This window comes from Cuculus canorus, chromosome 2, assembly GCF_017976375.1.
Source record: "Cuculus canorus isolate bCucCan1 chromosome 2, bCucCan1.pri, whole genome shotgun sequence".
Taxonomy (NCBI): Eukaryota; Metazoa; Chordata; class Aves; order Cuculiformes; family Cuculidae; genus Cuculus; species Cuculus canorus.
In genome coordinates, this window is record NC_071402.1 from 79,422,532 (window position 1) to 79,450,051 (window position 27,520).

At 40.0% G+C, this 27,520-nt stretch overlaps 1 protein-coding gene across 1 annotated transcript in view; it reads right to left on the reverse strand.

The window, feature by feature from the left end:
• MYO10 (myosin X) overlaps positions 1-27,520 on the reverse strand; it is a 165,032-nt gene that overhangs the window by 59,258 nt on the left and 78,254 nt on the right. Inside the window, exons 4-18 of the mRNA XM_054057324.1 lie at positions 18,939-19,126; positions 11,731-11,865; positions 10,620-10,744; positions 9,713-9,726; positions 9,502-9,586; positions 8,730-8,833; positions 6,430-6,559; positions 5,390-5,508; positions 4,560-4,706; positions 4,285-4,385; positions 3,983-4,049; positions 2,553-2,645; positions 1,778-1,846; positions 1,512-1,594; positions 67-175 (exon numbers count right to left, since the gene is read on the reverse strand). Coding sequence (XP_053913299.1) covers positions 67-175; positions 1,512-1,594; positions 1,778-1,846; positions 2,553-2,645; positions 3,983-4,049; positions 4,285-4,385; positions 4,560-4,706; positions 5,390-5,508; positions 6,430-6,559; positions 8,730-8,833; positions 9,502-9,586; positions 9,713-9,726; positions 10,620-10,744; positions 11,731-11,865; positions 18,939-19,126 — 1,569 coding nt within the window. The remainder of the gene's footprint in view (positions 1-66; positions 176-1,511; positions 1,595-1,777; positions 1,847-2,552; positions 2,646-3,982; positions 4,050-4,284; positions 4,386-4,559; positions 4,707-5,389; positions 5,509-6,429; positions 6,560-8,729; positions 8,834-9,501; positions 9,587-9,712; positions 9,727-10,619; positions 10,745-11,730; positions 11,866-18,938; positions 19,127-27,520) is intronic.

The following is a 27,520-nucleotide window of genomic DNA, read 5'->3' on the forward strand; positions in this document are numbered from 1 at the left end:
GTTCTTTACTGAACAGGGTTCTCTCTCACTGATTAGCTACAGAGCAGAGACGACACATTAACTAACCTTGAACTGGAGACTAACAGTGGGTTTTCGGTGCTTGCTTCCACATTTAAGAGTTTCTTGATTGTTGCGACTTGAAACATGCTCAAATAGATCATAGATGAAATCAAGACTGAAATGGAGAAGAAAAAGAATATCTCTAAAGTGTATCTCAACAGCCTATGAGGTTTACCACTACAGCTGCAAAGAAAGCACTGTCCCTTAGAAAACAGCTTCTACATCCCAAAATTTATTTTCTCCATCACCTTTCTCAAGCAATAGATTTTACCTTTGCCGAATTTATGCCGGGGAGGAAAAAAACCCCAAACCAAACCATAGCAAAACAAAACAAGGAGGTCCTTTCTTCTCCGCTCTCAACATATCATTAGGAAAACAAAGTGTGAAGTCCTAGAGTCCTTACTGCATTTTACTCCACTCACTTACCCAAAATTCCAGCTGACTGTAATGGGAACTGTACCTGAACAAAGACTGAAAAACAAGACTTACAGCTTGCTTTAGGCCATAACACAAAAAAACACCTACATGAGCCTCACTTTCTGATACCAGCTGTGTATGCTGTTTTTACCACTTCTACAGCAGCTTGAAGTCATTTATTACTTTTACCTACATATTTTATTTGACAGATGTGATATTAGATGTCATGAAACCAGAACAAACAACATAGAGATGGAAATGCTTATTTACAGCTTCCCCTCCACAGAAGAGCTTAAGGGATTTACAAACAGGCAACTCGCACAGCAAGGCAGGATGACTGGGTGGAATGGGTGAGGGCAGCAGCTGATACAGCAACACCCGGGCTCAGCTCCCTCCTCTTCTGCCACCCCTCTGTGTGTCTTGGACTCTCAACCACACACCTACAAAAAGAGACGTGGTACCGCTCCAGCTCACAGGGTACCACGGTAAAAGATCCTGAAACCTTACACAGCTGAATAACAGGAGGCATGCAGGTACCAAAGACATCCAAGCTCAGATTTTCAGTTACATAAATTCTTATAGAAATTCTTCCTTTGAAGCAATTACTACATGGCAATTTGCACTGTGGTAGGTCCCTGCAACTAAGCTTTCAATCAAAAATTAGGGAATGCCAGAAATACAAGCAAATCAGGCTGTATGCAAAGCAAAAACGCACTCATGCACGCTGCCTATGAGGCACCCTGAAACAGTTAAGAAACATCACCAGCTTTCTGCATCCTTACTCACCACTGAGTAATAAGTGAGCTCTCTAGGAACCTCCTGGACTGAAGAAGGGACAAGGTACTATACAATCTAGGAAAACGTGACTGTGAGAACCAGTGTGCTTGGAGGCACCTCTAAGATTTCTTCTACAGTCATTTCAACTCTGTCGAAGTCTGATGCTACATGACATCTAACATATTCAAACTCTGGCAGAATTAGTTGATATGACAACCCTTAACATCAAGTCCTAAACAAAATTCACAGAAACATACCTGCTTTCACGTAACAAATTCAGGAGATCGTCTCTGAAAGTATCTCTGTTCTTCTCCAAGATCCCCCTGACATCATATTGGACCTAGCAGGAAACAGAGCTGATTCAAACAACAAGCCAAGCAGTCAGGCACCTCACAAGAGCAGTACTGTGAAAAGTGCTGAGGGAACAGAGTGTTTTAGTTAATTTTGAGCAGCCTTAGGGTAAAGTTAAGCTAATGAAAACTCCATTTGGAATTATTTCAGCAAATAAAGAAAAGAAAATTACCTCCCCAGCGTAGTGCTTCACTCCAAAGTTGTGAACAGCAACTCTTGGTTTTACATAAAAAGGATTGTTCTAATTGGAAGAGAAAAAAAAGAGAAAAATATTTGAGGGGGAGTCAGGGAGCAGAATGATACAAAGGGTCACACTGTCCTCTCAACCCAGACCTAAACAAACCATTGTCTTCCAGTGAACTCCTCAGAAGATTAGTGCTCCAAAAGCAAACAACCGACTTATAACAATAATAGGATTTGTTAGTCTGAGCTGCTTCAAATGCAGCAATAACAGATTTATAGTATCTAAAAAGGCATTATACTAAATCTGAACACATCTGGCAGAACCACCTCTTAAGGGCAATTTGAAAAAGAAGGTTCTGCCTTAAACTGGCAGTTACGAAGATTGGTGGATATGCCTGTATTCCAGAAATTCTCAAAAGTAATTCTGGGATCACAAATAAAGCTAACATTAGTCTGGACAGAGGAATTGGCGACCTTTCAGTAAATGACATCAAGATGAATATTTCGTTGTCAGAGCTCTAACTACGACCAGAATTTGGCTTATTCACCAATACAGAAACCTCTAACTGGATAGTAACAAGGATATAGTCTTCCAGGTAACAGCCTCAGTCTTGACAGCAAATAATATGGATTGCCATGGAAGCAGGATCACGTCCAAGGCAGCCTCTACAACTATGCACCCATATATTTGAACCATGGATTTCTACAGAAGCAAGGAGACCCTCCATAATTTGCATGGAAAAAATGAACGAAACATCACATACAGCATGCTGGGTATTCAACTTTTCCAGCAAGGTGGAATCAGTAGCTTGAGGAAAATGGCTCTCTTCATTGATTAGCGCCAGCAGCCCCAGTTTCTAAAACAGCAAGAAGAGGCAAAAGACAAATTAGTTGCACAAATGGACACAGACATTGTCTCCAGTTCGGAAAAATCACATAGCTCTTGAAGTTACTGCATGCAGAGAGGTACAAAACCACCTGTAAATGACTAAAACTCCACTTTCATAGAGGACCGCATCCTATTTTTCTGCCAACATTCCTTTGGAAACATATAGCATATGACACATGGGCAAAATAAAAAAAAAAGAAGCCACTGGAAGAAGCAACAGTTCTGATGTAGGCAGGTTTTAGATGTTTACAATGATATTGCCCCAGAAAATATTCCTGGCCTCCAAAAACAATCAGGACTCCCTTAAATTTGAGACGTTTGTGTAAACAGCCTTTCAAACATTTTTCTTCCATAAAATTATCTACTTAGTTGCTGAATGAATGCAAACTTCCAGCACTTGCAGTGCCCACGGGCAGAGCAAAAGATATACAGCTTAACTACGCACTGCATAAAACACAACCTCCCTTTACTTTGCATATGCCTCTCTGTAATTTCCTTTGATGTTCCCTACTTCCCACCTTCTAGAAGAGGTGGCAAACAAAGCAAACTACCCTGCAGTTAATTAATGTGTCCTCCAAAGGCACATTTTAATAAGCCACTTCCCATTGGTCCAGAGCAACTCCGGACAAACCACACTGGCCTGACTACAGTCACATTCTGGTATCTGGATCCCCTACCCGCTGCCATCAGTTTCTGTGGTCACTTAAACTCCCACAGCCACATGCAGCACTATGGAGACAAGCTCACACAGTCTGCTTGTACTGCTGGCAGAAGTGAACACAGATGAAATGACGTATAAACTTCAGCTTTATAATTCTATGTGGTGAACTCAGACCTCATCTGCCCCTCACCACTAATGTTCCTACTGATAACTCTGCAGAAACTTCATGCTCTTACATGTTCCTTTAATACCAATTAGAACACAGACAAAATTGTGGATGAAGTCAAAACTGGCAGGCAAGAAATGTAAATTATCTGCATCCCATGAAAAGTCATTACAGGAACAAGCATTGCCATTCTTTCTGCCTACTTTTTCTGTTCTTTTTAATCATCTCCAAATATTGATTTGTATGTAGACACACACTGTTAAAAGTTACCACGGGGAAAGATAAATATATTGAGCTTACAGTATAACTGATAACATACCCATGCATGAAAATGATCTGACTGAAAGATCACTATTTAAATGTACAAGAGTCACCATTCTCTTCACTTTTTCTTGGTGTTGTTACTACCTCAGAACAAAACCTAGAAAGGTACCAATATCAAATTCTTTACAGGTACCAATATCAAATTCTTTATTACCTTTTCAATAAGATCCAAGCACTCTCCATTGTCTGTCCAGTCAATATCCTCCCAAACCAGTCCTTCCCTGAGGAAAATAAGGAGGCCCTTTTTATTGACAATTACAACGAAATTATTGTAAATATAGAAATAGCTGGAGCTGATGCACTTATCTTGCAAATTAGAGTAAAATCAGCTAACTTTTAAAAAATACACAGAACCAGACTGAGAGATTTTCGAAGGAGGCTACAGAAACTGGGAACTCAGATTTCAAGTGAAAAATGTTGTTTTCAACATTGTTTCAAATCATCTGTATCTCTCACCTGCTGTATTCCAGTTGCTCCAAGGAAAAGATGTGCTTGTTGAAATACTCCTGAAGCTTTTCATTTGCATAGTTAATACTGAACTGCTCAAAACGGTTTACCTATAGAGAAAAGAAATTTTAAAAAATGCATACACTCCAAGCATTTTACTTTGCAAACAATCAACTGGGTCAAGTCATAACATGGTCAATAAACAAGTTCCAGTGAAGATGACAAAGAAACGTAGAAAGAAAAAGCATAAAAATTAAACAACCCAACACACTTTTGTAACCTACCTCGAAGTTTTCAAATCCAAATATGTCCAAAATTCCAATGGATTTGAAGTCTTCCTTGCTTCTGATTCTGCTGTTGATTTTCTTAATGATCCAAGCAAAACACTGAGAATAAAGTGCCATAGCCATAGAATCTCTGCTGTCTATTGCCTGTATTAAAAGAAGAACACACAACACATCAATCAACCCTGCAAATGAGAACTTACCAGATTCTCCCAGGCAGTGCTCTTCATACAAGGTACAATGCAAGTAGCTTTGCATTCCTACTGTACTAACAGTTACCGAGAGTCTCAATTACACAGTACAAGTTATAACAGCTTTACACCTATGTGGCTTTAAAATTACATTTCAAAGCTAAAGCATTCAAAATTTAGGAAATTATATACTTAAGATGGGTAGAAGGCAACGAAAAGAGTAGGAAATAAGACCTTAATTGACCCCTTTCTAGATGTAAGCATAATGCCATGCATAATTCTTTCTAATCTCCTTCTTGTAAATATTGGGTTTTTTTCTGAATGCTTTCAAAAATGCCTGACACAAATACTCATAATGAAAAATATCAGCCTATATTATTAAAATTTGGAAAAAATTGGTAAGCAACCAGGCTTAATAAGAATTACAAGAACCCAGCTATAAACCCTGGCCAGAATGATAGGATGGTATCTGTAGAGATTTCTGAAGTCCAATTATACCTTTCCCAAAAAGCTATGTAGTATTTTTGGGAGCAACTCAGATGTACGAACTAAAATTCTGCTCTTGAACACACTGGACTCAAAGACCAAGCCATGTATTTAACAGACCCTAGAGATACATCAAAACTGAGATGCCTTTACCTGCTGTATACTAAGAGGTGTTAGGATTTCTTCTCCCCTGAGTATCATTGACCTCTGTGTCAATGCTTCAGTTAGCTGTGTGGAGTCCAACCCCAGCAGTTCAGCACATCTGCCCAGAGCTGGCAAAAGAAACAGTCAAATACAAACACATCCTTAACTGTATAAGGCTATGAATAAATTTTGTATGATTATTATTTATTATTATAACCATTTAAGATGCATCTAAAATGATGAGGATTAGAGATGAAAGCACAACTAGAAACTCCAGGATGTGTTTTTGCTGCTAATGAAAAGGCACAGTAGTATAAATATACACAACCAAAGGAATTTAGCACTAGAATTTCATCACAAGTAAGTCACAAATATTTATTTTCCTTTTAATGTTACATTTAAAGGATTCAAGCAATCTACCGCTTACATGTATTTTTCCAGATATAAAGAGTAATTCACTTTTTGTCCACATGAATGCATTTCAGCTTCCCACGGGATAATAAGGATAAAGAAAACCAATGAAATCTTATTACATGCATACTTCAATTTGCAATTTTGTTGTAAAGTGGGATATAATGCACTGCACAATGCTACTCTTTATTGCTGTATTTCAACAAACACTTAAAATGCTCCCCGGTCCAATCTTTTGCAATAACAGCACATGCTTTCAGATTTTTAATTGAAGTATTGAAAGCTCTGACAAAAGTTACCTTCACTGAAGATCTCAATTAAGGAGTATACTTGAGCATTTAAGTTTCATCAACTTAAAAATATTTCAAAGAAGGAATTAGATTTAAAACTAATTTCACTACTATTAATGGAATAAATAAGTACCCAATGCCTTCCCTAATTAAGATCTATCATCCAGGAGTGAACTACTTTGTCTTATCTGCCAAAAAAGCAAAAATAACATTTTAATCAATATTCACAGGTGCTAAAAAGCCGGGAGATCCTTTCACTGTTTTTCCTTGCTGTGGTCAGATATTCTAGCAGCAGATTTAGCTTTAACAATGTCAAGAAACATTTACTTTTGGATGCAGTCTTCTCACCTGTTTTAAAGGACACCTGTGCCCCACCAGCAGTGATGAACTCAATATTTCCTAGATGCAAGATGCCAGCCAACAGCCTCAAAACTTCTTGCACCTCTTCCTTGCTGAACTGCATCACTTCCATTGCAGTCTGCAATGACATGTGAGCCTCTTCAACAGTACATACATTGATTCAAAAACAGGGACGAGGACAAACCCATCAACTATGTTGTCAGGCCTTAGAAAGGCAAGCCAGGACTGACAGAGGACTGGCAGTAGTTTATTCCTTTGGTTTCATCCCAAACTGAATGCAGTAAGACATCACAAGGACAATACGAAACATGCAAATATTTAGTTTTAAGAAATCTCCTTTTGATGCTGTACGGATACTGTAATTTGCTTTCACACTCTTCTGTTTAAAACCTCAAACCCTCTACTGAGTTGTGCATCAGGTGCTATCTCACTAATTTGCAGGAGTAACTGACAACCTCTTCTGTGTTTTTACCAAATTTTACCAATTAGCCTATTGGTAAAAAAGGCATGGGGGAGGAAACATTGCAACACCTAAGATTTGCTCATTTGTTGTCTCAGCCACAGAGAATTCAGAGGAGGTCTTCTGCAGCATATTCTGCACAAGCCACAAAGCCCAAAGACACATCTTACTAGCATGGTCTAACACCTTACAGGAAAACTGAGCAAAAAAGAGATCTACATAAAATGTGTTCTGTCTATGAAAAACCACTATGACAATGATCAATGCTCAACTATGTAACAAGAACACCAAATCTGTCTAAAGAAACACTAAAATAAGAAGAGGAATGTACACTTTTCTATGACATAGCTGGACTAAGTAATTGTATGCCTCTGGAAATCATCAGAATTTCCCAAATTTGGGTCTAATACGAGCCTATCTGAGACCAGATCAGTTTTATACCCTTACGCTTAGGCTCATCCTGTTATGGTCACTGCAGGTGTCTGACAGATGATGCATGGCACATTTCATCTTTCATAAATCATGAATTGGAAAAGCCTCCGAATCATCCCACAAATAAAGGCAGAGAACACATAACAGTTGCAGGTTTAATTTATATAGAAGACCTTTCACAACTAAGAATGGTGGCAGTTCATCTCCATGCTTACTGTGCAGTTCCTCCCTGCCTCCTACAAAAAGGTTTCAATTAGGTAACATTTCTAGGACTTAAACCACAATAAAAATAAGCAAAGGGGATGACTATAACAGGAAAAGACAGGCGAAGGTGGATTGTGGGGTTTCTGCCTGCTTTCTGCTCTGAAAATGCAGCCTGGAAACCTCAACCCCTGCTCCAAGCCTGCCCGCGCTGCGGGCAGCATGCAAATACCACCTGCCCACCTGATTTCATGCTCTGCTAAGCCTGGAATGATCAGCACAAATTAAATGTCACGCTAATAGACTTAAGCCATGTGATTATAATTTAGATAAGTTACCAACTTTTCTAACACCTCCTTCCGCCATACTAGATGGCTAAAAATAGTCACTAAAATCACACTAAAAATAACTGCTTCATCCACTACACATTAATTTGTCAGCTTGGCAAAGAGATTAATATCACCAAGGAAAAATAGTTTGATGAAGGGCATAAACTCAAATATTTTGTCTGATTTTAAAAATCTAACACATATCACCTGGGTGATACAGTAAGCAATTATAACTATCCTAACAGTCAATATAGAATAACTACTGTAGCTAATTGGTGTGTGTAGAAGATATAAAGCCATTCAGAAGAAGATTCCTTCAGGACCTGTTTTTTAAACTGTGTTTACATTTTCTCCAACTCTACTGTGTAAGTCACTCCATACAACCAATGTCCCAGCTGCAACTTGAAGAGTCCCAGAAGCCCAGGTGCTTCGCTCCCCATGTGCTGCACTGCGAGCTCAACCTAGTAGACACTACATCAACTGGACAAAGTTTTAGGATGGAAAAAGAGTGGAAGCAGACATTGCTGTAATATAAAACATTACAGGGAAGGGCAAAGGCATGTAAATGCCTTATTGTCTTTCCAACTGATACTGTTTTTATTCCAAAATGTAATTGTTTTACTAAATTATAGCACCCTTTGAACTGATGGAGTAAAAAAGAAATATTGGAGGGAAGGTAAAGACACACTCAAAATGGCAGTGAAGTGTTACAAGAAAATATAACTCCCTGTAAGATTAGAACCTGAATGAGAGCACTGCAAGTGCCGGTAAGCACAAGAAGGCTTTGTCTCCTACTTTGTCAATGGGCCTCAGGCACCTCAACCTCCAGCATTTTTAAAGCATTAAGAACTAGAGAAAACACTCACAATGACTTCCTTGAAAGAATCTTTGTCATTGATTGTCTTATCCGCTATACATCCAGACTGATTCAGGTAGTGGTAGTTCTCTGGTACAGATAAGTAAAAAGCATCTAGTGAGGAAAGAAAAGAGGACGAGTGAAAAAAAAATTCCGGAAACAAAAGTACTCCACAAATTATTATGTCTGACTTAAATAGTTTACAATTTATTTGCTCAGAAATTATGATGACACACACACAAAATTTTATACTAAAATCAGATATGTGGTTTTATTTTGCTGAGTTTTTTGCTTTGTTTAGCTGCACAACAGAGTTAACTCTACTTTTTAGCATGCAAAGACAACAGGCCCTATGGGAGGTGCTGAGACAGCTTTAGGCAATTTTGCACATATAAAAATGTAATTCTTTTGTTCATTGGATTTATTCTTTATGAGAGCAGATTAGAGGAACCAGAATTAGGTCTCTTTGCTGCTGTTATTTAGTACCAGCAAAAATATTCAGCTTGAACAGAATGAAGCGTGTTTGTCCCCAAGTAATTTTCCCAGGGCCACGGTAGGAGCTGGGGGAAAAATTACTGGCAGCTCGGTGACATTCTTCAAATAAGCAGGTTGCTTTATCAAGTTGAGCTCAAATTCACACTCACTGAATCCCAGCTGAATAAATAACCTATTTCTCTGCTTGGTTTAGTGGGTTTCTGCAGCTAAATTCTCCACTGCTGTCACCATGGCTGACTGCTAGCAGAAAGACCCTAAAGTTGTGTGACTTGTGCTTTGCCACTCACCTTTCTCCCTCTCTTCTACCCCTGCCAGCAGAGCATAGAATATATGATAATTTCTTTCCCCAGGGTTTTGTCTTACTACACGATTCTGTCAAAGTAAAAAAAATAGTTTCCATTTAAGCAATCATTTTTAAAGATAATTTTTAAATCTGTGTTTTCAAAGAAAATATTAAATAGAACAAAAATAACCGAGCAAAACTAAGCATCAACTTACTTTTTCCAATAAATCTACAGCCAGGAAGAAAAACTTCAGTCAAGGAATAAGGTAAAAAAGCAATTAACGCACAAGCTATTTTTAATCTTTCTTCTTTCATTTCTGACAATAGGAAGAGCATCATGATCTTTTCTCACAACATGCCTACTGCCATAATAAGATGAATAAAGCAGCACAATGATAATATTGCAGCAGGTCTAATACCAATATGTTCCTACACCTCATTCTTCTCCATCCCATCAAAACTGGACTTGTCAGGTTCTGGATTTTAAAGCACATCTGCTTTCCATTACTTTTTCTTTTCCTTAAGGCTTGGAAACAGCTTTATGGATGAAACATGTCCCACTGTAAAGCAGTTTACATTCAAATACTAGGTATGTTTTTCATCCCCGCACCTCTGGTGCTCAGGTGGAGCTGGCTCACAGTCCGGTTTTGCCAAAGGCAAGATAAATCTAAGAATTTGACCCACCCAGGCTCATACTACAGAAATTCAGCAGCTCTGCTCCTTCAAGCACTTTTCCAGGAAAGTAAGAAACTTATCTTTGGATACAATACAGGAGAGAAAAAGATGGCAAATGAACTTATCCCCAAAAACTCAGGCTGTTTTAGACCAATACATAGGATCATGCACATAAACCACGCTACGAGTAGCAATACAAAATCATAGTTCCCCAAGGGTACATAAAACACACCTTGGCACAAATACATGTGTGCGAGTGCAAGAACTATGTGGAATCTGGTGTTTCAGTTTCCCTTTCTCACCTACATCAGCTCAATTTAATTATGTATATGTTTCAGGATGGAGTGAAAGGACGGACAAGGGTTAACCACTTCTCTCTCAGCCCTCCATAGTGGAGGTAAGTGGGAGCTGCCCACAAACAGAGGTAGAATCACCAAATGAGGATACAATCTATAATTCTTCCTCCCTGAATGTTTCCTTTTTGACAGATGTTCAGCTGAATAAACTTCCCAAATCGACTTGAGTTGTTGTTGTAAACAGTTTTCGCATTGCCAAAAGCTTCCATAATGGGGCTGCGAAAATACAGAAGAATGACAAGAGCGTTAATGTGTGACCAGCATGCCAACAGTTTCACATGGGATTGGTAAAAGGAACAGCATTCTGCAAAGCTCCCTTCCGACACCCTCCTCAGCCACAGCCTCCATCCTCAGGATCAGCCTCAATTTATTAACAACAGGTATCTCAGTTTTCTATAAAACGATGCAAGTATTCAAGCAACAGGAAGATTAATTGTACTAAAGCTACCTGCAGCTTAATCTGCTACTGCTCAAAAGATACATGCAGTTCTCATTGCAGTACTCGAATTACATAAATAAGAAATCTCAGCACATTCAAATTGCTAGATAGATGTATAAAAAACAGTCCTTGTCCTAAGGCAATTAAAAATGCATCAAGATACAGCAGGTAAAACAGAGATGAAGCATGATAAACAAAAGTACTAGTGTCTCAAATTGTCTTTGTTTCTGAATAGTTTAGAACCATGTGTTATTTCATTTGAACACTGAGATATTTTTTCGCTTGCATATAGTATGTCCAATTTATCTGATGTATTTATTCATCTGTCTTATCAGTTCTCCTTATCCTCCCTTTCCTCAGCATTCTTTTACCACTTACCACACTTCACCCTCACTATGCTGTATCTTGTTCTACTTTATCCCCAGGCTACACAAAATAAACCAATGCTTTCTCTCTCCCATCACCCATTTGCCTCACTTTGATTATCTGAACTCAGCCCCAAACAAAATGAAAGACACCGCTAAAGCATCAACCATTTATAAATCCTGCATCTCTTTGTTTCATTAAGCTATACCACTGTGCTCACAACTCTCTAGAGCAGCCAGGTAATTTTGTTTAATGGCAAATTTCCTCCTTTCCAATATTCATTCTATTGTTCAGTAAACACTCCCACATCTTTAATTACATTGAATGTTCTTATTTCAATAATAAGGCTTATGTCTTCTGCAAAAAAAAAAAATCCGTGTATTGAAATATCTAGTACCTGCTTTCAAGAATAGCTTGCTCCACACAGGAGGTCTTCTCTCTGCAGGACAGCTCCAGTGAATGTTGGCTCATTGCAGACAAGAACTTGAGAATCAGCTTAGTGCTTTCTGTCTTACCGGCACCACTTTCGCCACTGAAAGAAGAGGAGGAACACATTCACACAGTTTCAGTTGCTAGCCAAAATGCCCTCTGCCTGGCCAGCCCTCCAAATTACTGAAGGTCAGGAAGACCGGGGTGATTAGAAATGATACTCAAACATCGGCAGAATACCCCTCTAAACTTGCTGAAAATGACATGCAACAGAAGATGCGAGCTATCTTTGGACTCCATACCACTGCTCGGACAGCATTTCAAGGCACTGATTGCGTAAGGATGCACACACCACCTACGAAGCAACAAAGGGCTCTGAATACAAGCAACTATCCAACATTTCTTATCAAAATGGAAAAACAAAGGCAGGGCACTGGTCAAGGAGAAAGTCCATAATGTGAATTAAGATGGGAAAGTTTGGAATTATGCTGCAGCAATCTAGCTAAGGAAGACGCCCTGCTGTGAGAAGGAGGAGGTTAGAGACACCAATGCATATTATAACACATAAAGGCTACTGGTATAATTAACACTGATATTCTCAGTGACCTACATGTTCTTTAAACAAACTTTTTATACGTCTATCCAAATGAACCAGATTCACATGAGATCAAAACATACAATTTTCACCTCTCGTCACCACCAGAGATGCAAAACCTCTCATCTTCACCCACAGCAAAATAAAGCTGTTTGATAATGCTAAACTGACATTTCAAAAACAATTAATAAGCAATTATGCTGATACAAATAGGAGGCAATATAATTACTCTTCAAAATCAACACTCTAAAAAGGGAAGGTATGAAATTAGCTAATTTCTGCAATATCATTTCCCTTTAATTATGTAGCCTTAAGAAATGCACTGTAAGCCACTAAGATACTTAGCTTGTTAAAATTTTAAGGTTAAAATTTGTCTAGTTTGCTTACTTTTCATCTGAAGTCACAGAGTTATATCCTAAACTGTTTCCTAATTTCTAGTTTTCCTAATTCCTATTTAAACTATTTCTAATCTCTGTTTACTCCCAGTGAAAAGGGGTTCATTTTGGTCTCATCCTACTCTTTTAATTGCAGCAAGCAGGAGTTTCATCACTGACTCTGATGAAGCAGAACTGGTTAAGCAGAGAAAGCCTAGTTCATTTGACAGTCTTTTATCATGTCATTACTGAGTGCTGACCCCAGTGATTTTCAGTTACAGCAAATGATAATGATGCTTTCTAGTAAAAAGTGAAGAAGAAAGGTACAGGCCAAGGAGGCAGCATGGCATTTTTCTGCAAATGAATGCCAACAATTACAAAAATAACCAGGAAAGAGGCATTCAGAAAACACAATGAGACACGGAGTTTTGTAGCTGAGATTTAAGTGTTTCCCAGAAAGAGTCAGCCTTTAAAATGTTTCATAAAACTTCATACAAGATATGCTACCCACTCATGTAGTCCAGCAAGTATGATTCATCCATCATACTCCTATTATCTCAAGCAAACTCTGCAGTATTTTTAAATTTGGTTTTACCCTTGATTCCTGGACTTTTTGGTAGCTCTTTCTCTGCAGGCTCTCACCCCCTCATGCTCCTCTGCGAACAGAGGAAATATTTAATATTCCCCATATTTAATACTGGCTCCTTGTATACTAACTGATTAGTAAAACAATTCTATCACAGGTTTTGAAAGAGCTTCACAAATGCTTGCACCATCCTTGTTTGGTGCAAAAAATCACCAAGTGACACCTGCCTAAACCCTCACCTACTGAGCAGTGCATAGCTTGATGGCAGGGATCTAGGTGCCAACCAGGACATCAGCTCTTCCACTGACACCAATCTTCCTCACCCGCTACCCTCTCTCCCATGCTCTGGAGCATCTGTAGTTCTATGGGATCTGAGAGTTACCCCATTGTAGTAGACAGCAATTCTACAAATGCAATATTCAAAGGTCATGGAAAAATATTACTTATCTCTGGTACAGTCAGTATTAAGCACAATTACATGTTCCTGATTTTTTACTTGGAACAGGAGAGGCTCAGAGCTGGGTCAGGCCAAAGATCTACCAGCACTGTGTCCTATCTCTTGACAGTTTACAAATGGAGATGCACAGGGAAGATGTGAGATATTTCCATTCTGTGCTCTTCCAGCGTTCGGTCACTTGCTCATCTAGTCCTGGTTTCTATGTGTCTTGTAATCCTCAACTGATTTATCTTCCGTAAGTTTCTAGCCATGTCCCCTAAAGAAAATAGGAACATGTCTTGTTGCTTTGGAGCTATTAGTTTCATTTGATGCACCTAGTTCTCATGTTGGAAGGAGCAGTCGAGTCGAGAGCATGTATAGTGCTCCCTCTGCTATACATGACTTCATGGATAGCACCCCACCTCCCAGATTCGAGCCTGTCTCCATCAGTCATTTCCACATAGAGCTATGTTATGCTTCTGATCACCCCTTGTTTTCTCCTCTGACCAGCCTCCAGTTCCACAGTCCTCCTAGATAACAAGCAACAGGGAAAAAGGATTGTGCAAAATACTTCAGATACGAGCAAAGGATGGATTTATCCTGTTATTCCCTATGAATTTACAAGTAACTACTCTATTCCATTTAGTTTTATGACTACTATTGAGCACTAAGTGGATGGGCTCCTGGAGCCTCTGGCATCACAGTAAAATCTCACCCCTGCATCATGCTGCTCAGCTTGGAACCCCATTACTTTATGCATATCAAGTTGGCTCTGCCTTCTTCCTTTACAAATGCTCTACAAAAAATAGTTATTACTAATGACATTAAAATCAAGGACAAGAATGCTAAACTTTAAAGTTGTTTATTCAGCCCCACAGTACATACGTTAAGAGTAGGTTAAATGGGTTCAGTCCTTCAGACCCCTTAAAAAGCCTACGCCTACAAGGAGTTGCCAAGGTCGGTAAAAGAAGGGAGAATTTCTTAGTACACAGCCAATCTTTCCAGCAACCTTTCCACCCCATGAATCTAAGTGCCCAGCTTGCTCCACATCACTATGTGCAGCATGCTGAATATATTAAGTGTGACAGCAACCCAGGAGGCCTCCACTTAGGAGATCTTTAAACTTTCTTCATGACTTGTTCTACGCAGGGCATCTCGCTAAGGGCACAGCAGCCTGCACTCCAGACTGCCGCAGTGGAAAAAGGGGTCACCAAGAGAGACTCCTTATTCTGAAAGGCAGAACGCAAGTGAGGCAGTATCAACACTACTTTAAATCACTTCTCAGTTCTGTCTGCTGGCTTTAAAACCCCAAAGACAGACAGACTCAGACAATAGGCTTCTTCAGCAAATGCAGTTTTTCAAATGCGCATACGAATTTTGGTGTGTCAGTCTCATAACAGTGTCTTCACATCACAAGTCTGGGTCTCATCCAAAGAGTACTTTGATTCACGCTGATTTTCAGGCTGAACATCAACAACAAAAATGTCAGGCCATCAGATGATAATAGAGAGAACAAACTGGTGTCAGACTGTGATTTTGCACTCCTGGCACTCACTTGAATGTAATTCAGGGTGACTGCTCCTCTACCCGCTCTACACTTCTTTTTTGAGTGCTTTAAACTGGATCAATAGCTATTGCATCTGAGAGAAGAGCATGTGTTTGCTAGTCCACAGACCACATCACCTTAAACAATCAATAAACAAAAAAAAATCTCTAAAGATAATTTCCTGTTCTTACAATAAAGGGATGGAAAGTTGAACTTGGTCCCAGTTTAAGAACAAGAGCTAATCATCGGGGAACTCAGTACCTTCCCTACATTCGGACAAGTTGTTTGGCTGTTCCTTGAGTAAGTCAGACTCCATTCATGCACCTGCCAAGGCATCCGGCTAAAAAATCAGAAGATGTTATATATATTTTTTAAATGTCTCTGTTGTGGTATCAAATTTAATTGTGGTGGGCTTTTTTTTTTTTTTTTTCTATTTTAAATTATTCTGCAGTAAGGTTCAGATCAACCTGAAAATGAGCATCCATTGATGTAGGTGTTTTTGTCTAGTTCAATACCCAGATAAGCAATTTTTAGCCTGCGAGAACAAAAATACCATTCCACAACTATGTAAATATTCTAATACACAGGTTGTGCCGAGTTTCCTCAATGTGCCTTTTTGCTGACACTTCAGGCTTTTAAGTAATTTCTATGCAGCATTATCATGAATTAAAATAAGCCTGTGTAACACAGACCGACCAAGAAACACCTTCAGATGACTCCATTTAGGATAATCTCTTCCGTATCTCCTTTGTTTTCATGTCTGGTCTGGGTGGTTATACTGGGGAAACGGTCTCACATTAGCGTTACATCTTGAGTCCCTACTGATGATTGTTTTCAACTCAGGTTCTTGCCTTCGTTCTCTCACCTTTCCCCACGCAGACAAATCTCTAGAGCATTTCAAAAGAGTAGAAGCTTTTCCACGGGTTTTTGCCACCGATGCCTTCAGCAAGCAGCTCCAACCCGAAGCTCAGCTAACGCTGGATGCCAGCAGAGGGCACTCCAAGTCCGGAGGAGCATAGGCAGGCGTTCCCCACCTCACCTCCTGGGGATGGTGCGACAACTTGCTACCCACTTTTCAGTTAAGTAGGAGCAGGTGAAACTACGAGAATGTGAAGCCTACACAAACAATTAACGCACTTTAACTGGATGTAATGCTTTACTGTGTTTTCGTGATGCAACATGAATTTCCTTTTTATTATCTCTAAAATTAAATATGAGACACAAGAATGTTTGCCTGTATTAAGACACTGAGAGCTTCACCTGACCATTTTATTCAAATGTCAGTAATAACCAAGAAAGCCTAACAGTGATTGTTGCAACATCTAATTCCAAGCCAGTAAAAGATGCAGGAACGACCAGGGTGCTGAAGAGGATGAGCACACTTCTAAATGCCTCAAAGTGTATGATCGCAAGGATTTCCCTAAACCTCATGATGGCCACTCAAAACCTTTGGTAATTTTAGAAACTTCTGCACTGAGTCCTTCTCAGCTACAATAGATAACACTGTTTTAGGAAAGCAGATTTGACTTTTAATTTTTTGTTATTTGGATCGCACGTTCCCTCAGTTTCTGTAGAATCAAGATACCCTTATAACGTTGCATTGTGGCACTTGTCTGAAACACCAAACTTACATAAACTGTTGTTTTAATCCATGACCACAGTAAAAAAAAAAAAAAAATTAAAAAGGACTGCTAATGCAAAACTTCTCCATATTATGCTTTATCTGTACTAAGGCACATGCTTTACAGAGCAGGCACTGCTGGAGACTTCTATGGAATATCAGAGACTTCTGCTTATGTCCTTTTTAGGATAGAATCTGCTTTTCTCTTAGCAGCTTGCAGGGAACTAGAGAGAAACATAGAATATGTGGGCCACTACACTAACAGCCACCTGCTAGGCACCAGAAATCATTTTGGTCCCCAAAATTTGGGTACATGGACTGTTCACAATTAACTACTTGGCATCACAGGTGCTAGGACAAGGGGGAATGGCCTTAAGCTGCACCAGGGGAGGTTCTGTTTGGATATCAGGAAAAAAAAATTCACAGAAGGGGTTATTGGGCACTGGCAGAGGCTGCCCAGGGAGGTGGTTGAGTCACCACCCCTGGAGGTATTTGAAAGATGGGTAGACAAGGTGCTCAGGGACATGGTTTAGTGGCAGATAGGAATGGCTGGACTTGGTGATCCAAGAGGTCTTTTCCAACCCGGTAATTCTATGATTAAAACATGAAATCATGACTCCAGGCTAGCTGTTTTCAAGTGACAAAGATCTCTGTGCACTTCATTTTTTCTCAGAACATCACCTGGACTCAGCGTTACATGTACAGCACTATGTATTAAATAATAAAAAGAAATATAGTTGAAGAAAGCTGAAAAACACACTCAGCCCCCTCCATCTTTGTGCCACTGCCAGGTAGAACGTGCCAAGAGGTAAGGGCAGGCAGGAACCGTGACCTGAGAGCTAGCAGAAAGCTGGAACCACAGCTAGTTGTGTTGCACCTGTTCCACATTCCTAACAACAGCTCGGGTGCTGAATTGCAAGTGCCAAATCCTCTTATCCAGGAAGCCTTGCAAACTGGCCTGTAATCTTCAACACCAGCAGAAACTGCCTACTGCAAAACATGCTGCTCTCACTCAGCCCCACAGACTGCCCCATGCCACGATCCCAGGGCCATTGCAAGGGGTCCTGTGAAGGTCGGGCGACAGCTGAAATTTTGTCACCTTTTGTCTCAAGAGTTCTACACTTAACTTGTGCTGCAGGAAGGCGACAGCAAACAGGCCTAATCACAAAAACATTGTGAAGGCGACAGAGGAGAGGGAGGGGAAACGCAGGCTCTCTGATCCCCCACAAACACCACCCCCCGCCTAGAGGCCGGTGTAGTGCCATGCTGCCATTGCCACCGAGCTGCTCCTCCCAATCCAGTGGGCAAGGTTTTGGCTTCCCTGCCCATATGCGAGCCCACACAGCTGAGCTGGCAGGCCGGGGAAAGAGATGCACTTGCATCTCTTCTGGAGCATGAAGGAAGGAGGAGCTGAAAGTAGCAAAAAGCTATTGAAATGCCAACTGCTCTCAATGTACATTTGACATCAGTGAGATCCTGAACACCAGCGACACAGTGGATCAAATAAGAAGCTATTAAATCACCACTGAATTAAAGCACAACAAGATTAAGCAAGGAAGATCAAACAGGCAGAATTAAGTGGCTGAAACGTGGAGGGTTTTCTCTTTTGCTGTTCTTATTTACTGCACTTCTCAATACAGGTGGGTTATTTTTTTCTTTTCCTCTCGATACAGGGTTCAGGGTTTAATGGCGACAAACTAGTGAGTGGCACAGAGCTGTTTAAACTGGTGAGAAAAGCACTTAGGGTGACATTAGATGGGTAAGTAGCAAAAATGCCTAAAAATATGATCAATTTTTTCACTAAAGGAGATCATTAAGAAGAGTAAGAAAAAATAACATTTTGTTAGACGCTCACAGAACAACACAGAGTTGAATTCAGAACTCTTTCCAGAAACTCTGATGACTTAAAAGCCCACTTTCTATCCGAGTTTTCCTCTCCCTGTGGGCCAAACCCATACTCCTAAATCACCTTGGAAGGCTCACCGGCAGGGACAATCAAAGTAGTAACAGCCACTTACCTGATGAGGATACACTGGTTTTCATGGCGCTTCCAAAGGCAGCGGTAGCACTCATTTGCCACAGCGAAGATATGAGGTGCAATCTCTCCCATGTGGTGCTTGCTGTATCGCTCCATGGCAGCGCAGTCGTACAGTCCAGGGATGCTCTTGTAAGGGTTCACCGAAGCAACTATCGAACCAATGTATGTCTGCAAGCACACAGCCCCCCCCCCCAAATTGTTATTAGACACAAGGTGGAACAGATGAGCACTCTTCCCAAAGGAAAGACAACAAATATCCCTTTTCAAAAGCCTAACAATCCTTTGGATAAAGTTGTAGTATTTTCCCCTGCTTTCTTCCTTTCAGCAAAAGTGACAGAAGGGCTAAAGTTGTTTCAAGCACTGGTCTGTTATAGGTATAAACTGGAGAGAGGCAGATTTAGACTAGACATAAGCAAGAATTTCTTCACTATGAGAGTGGTGAGGCACTGGCACAGGTTGCCCAGAGAAGTTGTGGATGCCCCATCCCTGGAGGTATTCGAGACCAGGTTGGATGGGGCCTTGAACAGCCTGACCTAGTGGGAGGTGTCCCTGCCCATGGCAGGGGGGTTGGAACTAGATGATCTTTAAGGTCCTTTCCAACCCAAATTGAATATTCTATGATTCTATGTTTTCATGCTTACCCTACCTACAGCACAGAGCTTCTCCGCTATGAACCCCAGCCTTAATGCCACTTACAGCTGCACAGGAGCTGTCTATGAGCGCTGCTCTACAGCTGCTTCTCACGCATTCTTAGGGACTTGATGAACTTACTGAAAACCTGACTGTATCCCAAGTACTGGTGCAAAAGTCCCTATTTTCATGTAGAGTATCCAAGTCTTTCTCTGCTACTAATTTTTAAAACAGAACTATCAGGCATTATGGTAGACACTACCATCACTATATAGTAGCGGGCCTGGAGAAAAGCACGTAAACTTGCAAATGCTCAAAACCCACTGGATTTCTGCAACTTAATTTATTACTAACGTGATGCATAACGGCAGCTGAGAGGGCACTCATTTCTATCCCATTACAATTAGACAGCGTATCAGTTAAAAACACCCAGGTAGCAGCTTATGTCTATTCCCATTGCCTTTACTCATTAGGCTGCAGTAACTTAATCACTTGCGCAATGCTGTTCATTTTCTCTATCGACTTAAGCGAGGTGGGGGGATAACATTGAGCATGTTATCTCCAGAATTTCCAGCACATTTCCATGGTATGTGAAATTAATGGGTATGTTGTATGATGTGAGTGGTGTTACTGTTGTGATACCAATTTCATCTTGCTAAGCAGCCTTGCTATGGTTACAGGCAGGAAGCTGATACCTGGCTCCAACAGCCCTGCTGTGGACTTGCAAAGAGCCAGGCTGTGATGCCTACAGCCTTGTAACACGGTCCCTGAGTACAGACAACTGCTTAACCAGCAGTCAACACTCTCATCACCCACAGGAGCCAGCTGTGAAGCTGACAGCAGGGGCTCTCTTCACCTCCACAACACCCTGTCCAGAAAGGGCTGGATAAGGCAAGCCGCATCTTGCACACAGCCCCACATGATCCTACCGCAGCCACACACTCCTCTGGCAATGGGGCACTCGCTGAGACCTAGGGACCATCAGTTCCCCCACCTTTTTCTTTCCTCTCTGTCAGTCTCTTCCACAGTATTTACATTCCATTATCTACTTGCTTCCCTCTTCTTCTCCTTAATTATCACGTAACTGTCTCTGTGTATCAGCTCTCTTTTCTCTCTGTTACCCTGCTGTTACATTCCCCATTATCCACCTGTTCATCCTTCATCAGGCCCACACGTAGCAGCTTTGAGCTTTTTTGCTAAAAGCACTGACTACAGAGGTGTCCTTGAAATGATGATGATGATTTTATTAGCTGCAAAGGGAATATTCCTCCTCAGTGTAACTCAAGTACCTTTAACAGAGGTGTGAACTTTCAATCTGTGTGCTTTATAAAAACTCTCATGCTGTGCAATAGCTCATAAGGTTTCATCCAGAGGAAAGATATCATTTCAACACAAGATTGTATTGCAGGGCAACTACAGCACTGAGACAATGGCTTAATTTCCTGGGATCACTCCCTCTTGGGTTCTTAAGTAACTAATGAGGAAGCCTCTGAAAACAAACTTCCTAAGTTTGATACATATTTCAGCACAGATTGCACAGACAAAATTTTAAGAGAGTTGTTTTTTTTTAAATGACATGAATACAGTGCAAGCATAACCGGTAAAACAGACTGCTAAAGATATTTCTCTTTACCTTATTAAAGCCTGTCTGAAGTCTTAGAAAATGTAAAAAGAGTAACTTGAGGCACGCCATCACAAAAGATGCCCTGGCAAAGCAGCAAATAAAACAAAAGCCCTGTGAAACATGATATCATCTAACTTCATAGCTGTAAGCATCTACTCTCACTTCTGTGTGATCAGCTACCTGACAGAACAACATTGCTGCACTCCCTCATGTTTCTGTGACAAAGCACTGGTGAAATTGCACCACCGCTGGCTACAGTGCAACTTTGCTTGCTTCTCCTATTTCAAATGGTAAATATGATATAAAATGCAACAGCAGCCCACTTCTGCACAGGCTTGTTTAATGTGGCTTTCATGAGGCTTAAACTTTTTAAAAATGAGATAAACACAGAATATTAGTCATTACTGAAAATAAGAGAAGTTTTCTATTTAATAGAGTCAGCTGTCTTCATTGCCTCACAACTCATCTAAGGTATCACAGAGAAAAAGGTAGTGTATTATGGCAATAATAGAAACCTCATAAATAGAAATGACACTGGTGAAAAAAATTCCTAGATCACCTCATGAAGTAATGCTTAGGACATGTCACTACTTTAAAAATTCTTTCTCTCTCTCTTTTCCTTTCAGCAAAAATGTGAAGAACTACAACAATTTTGTGGTTCCAGTCTTCTGGTGCTTTGAGTAGATGTTAACTCTTCCCAGAACAAGTTAAATGTGCGCACAAATTGCCACCAGATTATAATGATACAAGACAGAACAAATGCAGGTCCTCAAAAAAACAATTACTTCATCCCAAGGTCACAAAAACTCTTATATTATTCACAGACTATTGGATCAGATTTATCATCTTCCAAATGTAATAGTCCATCCCAGGAGCAGCCACAACTAGGTATCTGCATGGACTAACCAGAACTTAGCTGGGCCAAGGGAAAGTTCCAGCTTAACCCCAGATAGTTCAGCAATGTATTGATGAGCTGAAGCAGCATCGTTATTAAAAACTATTCACATTATTTTAAAAGTTCCCATTATAAGACAAATCTTCCCAAAATCTTTGTAAATTTCCTCGGGATACTCAACAGCATCGAGATCTGCTGCAAGAATCACTTCTTGCATCACTTCCAGGCTTACTAATTTTCCCATTCAGTAGTAGTAGCAGTACTTCTTTGTAGTAGCAGTATTTTACAAATACAGTAGATCCCACTCCTGCTAGCCTGTACCCTGGCTCTAAGAGCCATGAAGTCAAGGACCCAAGGAGTGGCGTGACCTGCACCCACATGCCGAAGAGCACCACTTCACCACCTCCCTGTTCACAGGGCTCCGCTTTCCATTCACCTGGGGACTCTGAGCAGCCCCCCCAGTACAAACCCTTTCTTGGAGGGCAGACTTTCTGGTTTTGCAAGTGCAAGCACTGTAGCAAGCAAGTTAAATTCATGTAAAGACACACAAAAATTGCAAGGCTGTTCAGTGGATGGGTATTGTCTCCTGAATGCTATTTCTGTACCAGGCATTAGTATACATCAAATTAAAGTAGTTAACAGTTAGAAGTAGTATTTCTAAACTACTTTACTGTGCTAACATCACAAGGCAGCTGTTCGGATGAAATTTTTAAAAAGATATTTCCACCCAAGAATGTCACTTCCACTTTGCTTAAAAAAGAGTGAATTAAATTTTCTTCTTGTTCTTTGCAGTTTCTAATCTGATTCTTGCAGTCAGTAATTACTTATTTTAATGAAAGCACTCCAAAGCAGTCATGAACAGGGAAAACGCTCATACATCTGCTAGCACACTAGCAAGCGGACAGGATTTCTGAAGATTTGCAGTTGAAATAGTTTGGAGGGTATTTCAGAGAAATACTGTGTATAGCTGTAACCACAAGCCTGACTTCTTAAATCCATAGCAAGGAACGAGAAAGTTTACTTTTGTCTGTTATGTGACCAACTCAACACTTCAGACAGAACCACACACAAACTCTTCAATTACTTTGTTACAGACTAAACTAGCAACAACTTGTTATCAGATCATCACTAATACATTTATTCAAACCCAAGAATAAATTAAAGTTGAGTTATTCAGCCTGACTCCCTACGCAGCGCTTTGGTTACCATATTAAAAGGTTGGGCTCCTTTTCCTCTTTCAAATTTTTACTGAAATTTTGCACTGATAATACAACTAACAAAACACTTTCAGTCACAAAACACAGGCATTCCTACTCCCCATTTTAACACAAAAAGAGGAAATAAGATTGTTTGCTGATCCTCTAAGAGGACTTTCAAAATTAGGTCAAACCCTCTCTTCTCAGCTAGATGTTCAAGAAGGCAATGGCACTGCAAGAGTTAAAAATGAAAGATGCACTTGAGAAAGGAAGAGATTTTTTATCACTTCTCTGAATGCTTTTTTTGTTTTGCTTGCTGCCTTCTGATAGCAACCAGCTTTGAACCCGTGTTTTGAAATCACCCCAGACTCCTTCAAACACTCAAACTCAATTAGTTCTTCAACAAGGTTCAAGAGCACAGAAAGATTTATGATACCCACAGAAACACTCCGGAAAAACTTGCAATGTTCAGAGTTTAACATGAGAGGTATTTTTTACCTTTCTTAAGGAAGACACAATCAGTTTATTTTAAGCTGATGCCAAGCAGAGGTAAATTACGTAAAATCTTTATTGGTTAAAATACACTTTTTCAAGTTAGCTTAAAATCACAAGAAGCAAGTTTGCAATAGAAGAACTAAATACATTTTTAAATGCCTGTCTTTCTCATACACAAAAGGCTTTCGAACTAAAAGAGGAAAAAATAGAGGGAGAAATTTCCCCTTCAAAATTGTTTTCAGGTTCTCTTCACAGAAAAAAGCAATGAAAAAATGGAAACTGGTCTAAGGTAACATTTCTTCATTAACTCTATAAACCAAACATACCAAACATACTAAACATAACATAATGATAACCAAACACATCAGGACCACCTTGCTCTCTCTCTTTTCCTCTTCATAGATGCTTTTTCGGGTATATCCTTTCAGGTTTGCTCCACATCCAGCAACCTTCCACAACTTCTGCATTTTATCCAAGCTTGCTCTTTCCATGTAAGGTCATCAACTTTACCTCACACTGTTTTTCTTATGACCCGTTTTCATCGTCTACATCAAGGTAGCCCTCTGTACTTCCCAGACTTCTAGCACCTGAGATATCCCATTTCTCCTTCTTTCTTAAATAAATTAATAAATAAATAAATAGAGAACAAAAACAGCAGCAGTGGGTGAGGACTTCTTTGCTAAGGGGTTTAACGTGCTGATCTTGAATTGAGTCTTTGATCAACAATCTCTAAAGAATCAAAAACTGCTTGCACTACTAAAACAGGGAGAAGATGACTGCATTCCTCTATTTCTGTGATTGAGTTTCTTCAAGGACAGAAATAGTCATATATCTTCTGCAACCTAGTACTAGAAATGTTGAACCTGATCAAGTATAGAATTCAGATCATTTGTTACAGATATATACGTTAAGAAACAGCACTTTGCCTAACTCTCGTAAGAGCACTTTCAAGACATTCTGTTTTGGGACAAGAAAAACCTATCTCGTTACAGAAACAAACGCATATTTACAGATGCCTCAAAAATTACGTCTCTGGGTTGGTTCTGAGCAGCCCGTTACATCCCTGGAGTCACCTGAGGAACTGATTCTGTGTCTGAAAAGTAAAGTGCTTTGGTTTTTTTCTTAAAAATGGGTATTAATATCAACCTGACAAATTATTCAACAAGTATTATTTACAGGGCTGACTCTTCATATATGGGAAAAATAAATTAAAACCGCAGTGCAACTGGCTGACTAGAAACCTACTTATGTATTGCTTTTAGACAATGTATGGGAAAAGCTTTTTATCATCGTTCCACATAACTTGTGTGTGCCTTTAAATAATCACGGTTACAGTAACATTACCGAATTACAATACCAGGGCTTTCACAGAACACGCAGAGGCAGATAACATTTTAAAGACCGAAGTCGTCAAACCTCATTATGTTTTCAAGACCAAATTTCAAGGTATCAGGAAGCAAAACCTGGGGACAGAGGAGTTTGCCTCAAGCTGCAGATACAGCCTCCATGATTCCCAGTTCTCAAAGCTAAAGGGATTAATGGTAATCAATAACTAAGTTTATTCTGAGGCGAAGATAACTAGGTCAACCATCACATACATGTCAGCATAGAGAGGAGAAAGACAGCTGGGCCACATTATGGTATGCTTTTTAGGGGAGGCAGTAGAAGGGGCAAGGGTTTGTCATAAACAGGATGATAATTACTGCCCTTATTTTTGGTAGGACCTTGATTTATCCTCTCTGTGGTAAGTATACCTCATCTTTCAGCTAGTCCCATGTTAATTTCAGTGGGACTGAATCCAATTGTCTCTCTAAATTATAAACTAAAATGTCTGAAGCCAAGCTCCTTTCTTAAAAACCATAATCAAAGTGAAGCATTAAACTACAAGTTCAGATGTTTTCAACCAATCAATCCATTTCCAAGATGGAAAAGTCATACTCTATAATCATCCATACATGCTTGGGCTTCTGCAGCCCTCACCATGTTTGGTGACTCATGATGGGTTTCCAGCTGCCCAAATTTACATCAGCTTTGTTTTTCTTTATCTCGGTGTTGCTTGTCAATGCACACAGCATTACGACCCCTAAATTGTACTTTTTTCCTCTCAAGGTTAGCTGTAGAATTGATTGCAAAATGAGCTGTTTGTAAACACGCAGGCCACACTACAAATGGAAGAGTTAGCATCCACAGAAAAGGACATTCGGAAGGGAACCAGAACGTGACAATGTCACTAAAAAGATCAAGCGCCAAGAGGCAGCTACCTACATCCAAGACCCATCTGCTAAATGTGCTCCTTATCATCGTTTTTGAAAAGTGTCTTCTCAGACATGCTCACAGTGCTTAGCAGCACTTTCTCATGTGCTGCCATCCATGATGTAAGCTGCAGCAGTCTCTTCTACCAGCTAATGGGCTGGTGTGTGCTAAGCACAAATCATATCCAAGGCATTTTCAAATCCAGGCATTTATGCTCTTCTTCTCTGGCACATTCACAACAAGGTTTTGGAATAATCCTGGATCACTTTTTAAATGTGTGATTTCAGATGATCAGAGGCAATTGTTGGGTAACAGTATACCCTATTAGATGCATCCTTTTCTGGGTTGACCTTTCAACCCAACTAACATGACCTTAAGCTTCCTTTGACACAGGAGTATTAAGCAACACCATCCTGTTCTCAAGCCCCTTCAAGGGTAGAGGCTACGCTCCCTCTTCACAAAAAAAGTGGTACTTTGCAACCCAGCTATCTTAACTTCTAAACGAAGTGAATCCTTGCACTCCCTACTTCAAAAAGCTTCAAACTTTTGCATTCACAGCGTCCTTGTTCTAGGCAACTAACTGAAGCTGACCAGACCTGTCTATTTCTTAAAGGTTAAAAACTTGACTTTAGTCACCTCAGCTGCCGATGTAAATTCCCAAAACAGAACACAGAGACAGTCACATCTTTCAGCTTAACTCCATGGAAGGCTCAGAGATGGTGAAGAATCTACACAAAAGTTGAGTTCTCCACAGGTTAAGAGATACACACATAGATTAATCTCATCTTATTTTCACATTCATTTTCTCCTACTGAATACTGTTCCACGGGGATGGAGTGTTATACAGAATCTGCACCAAAAAATACAGTTAGGAAATATGAAACCAATATAAAGAAAAGCTGATAAAAGAGCCTTGTTAACAGTCAAAGGTAAAAATCAAAACAGCAGACAATACTACTGATGTCAGGTAGACATCTTTATTTAAGAACTTCACAGGTTTCTGGTGTTTTTTGTCCTGTATAAAACCAACCAAGTCTCCTAGTTTTTATTGCATTCTTTTGCTAACTAACACAATGCAATCTCTACCATGTAGCAGTCCCATCTACTGGATATCAGGATAATAATCTTTTGTGCATACACTTAGACTGTTCATATGAACAGTTATGGAAGAGTATCTCCCTCACCATTGCCCAGCGGAGAGAGGCGATGACCTCATGAACAAAAAGACCAGTATTGATCAGAATGAGACATTGATTTTTGTCATCTTCATGGGCTGTAACACAGCATATGAACATAGATTTGCACATCAGTCTGTAGCAATCTGGGTGCACAAGTGCACAGCTTAACTCTAACCAGGCAATCTCTAGCTCAAATCAGAAAAGGCTCCACAAATTGCGGAGAACCCATAGCTCGTCACTTGATATCAAATGGCCTGCAGCCACACACTAGTTCTTCTATCTTCGTTCGGC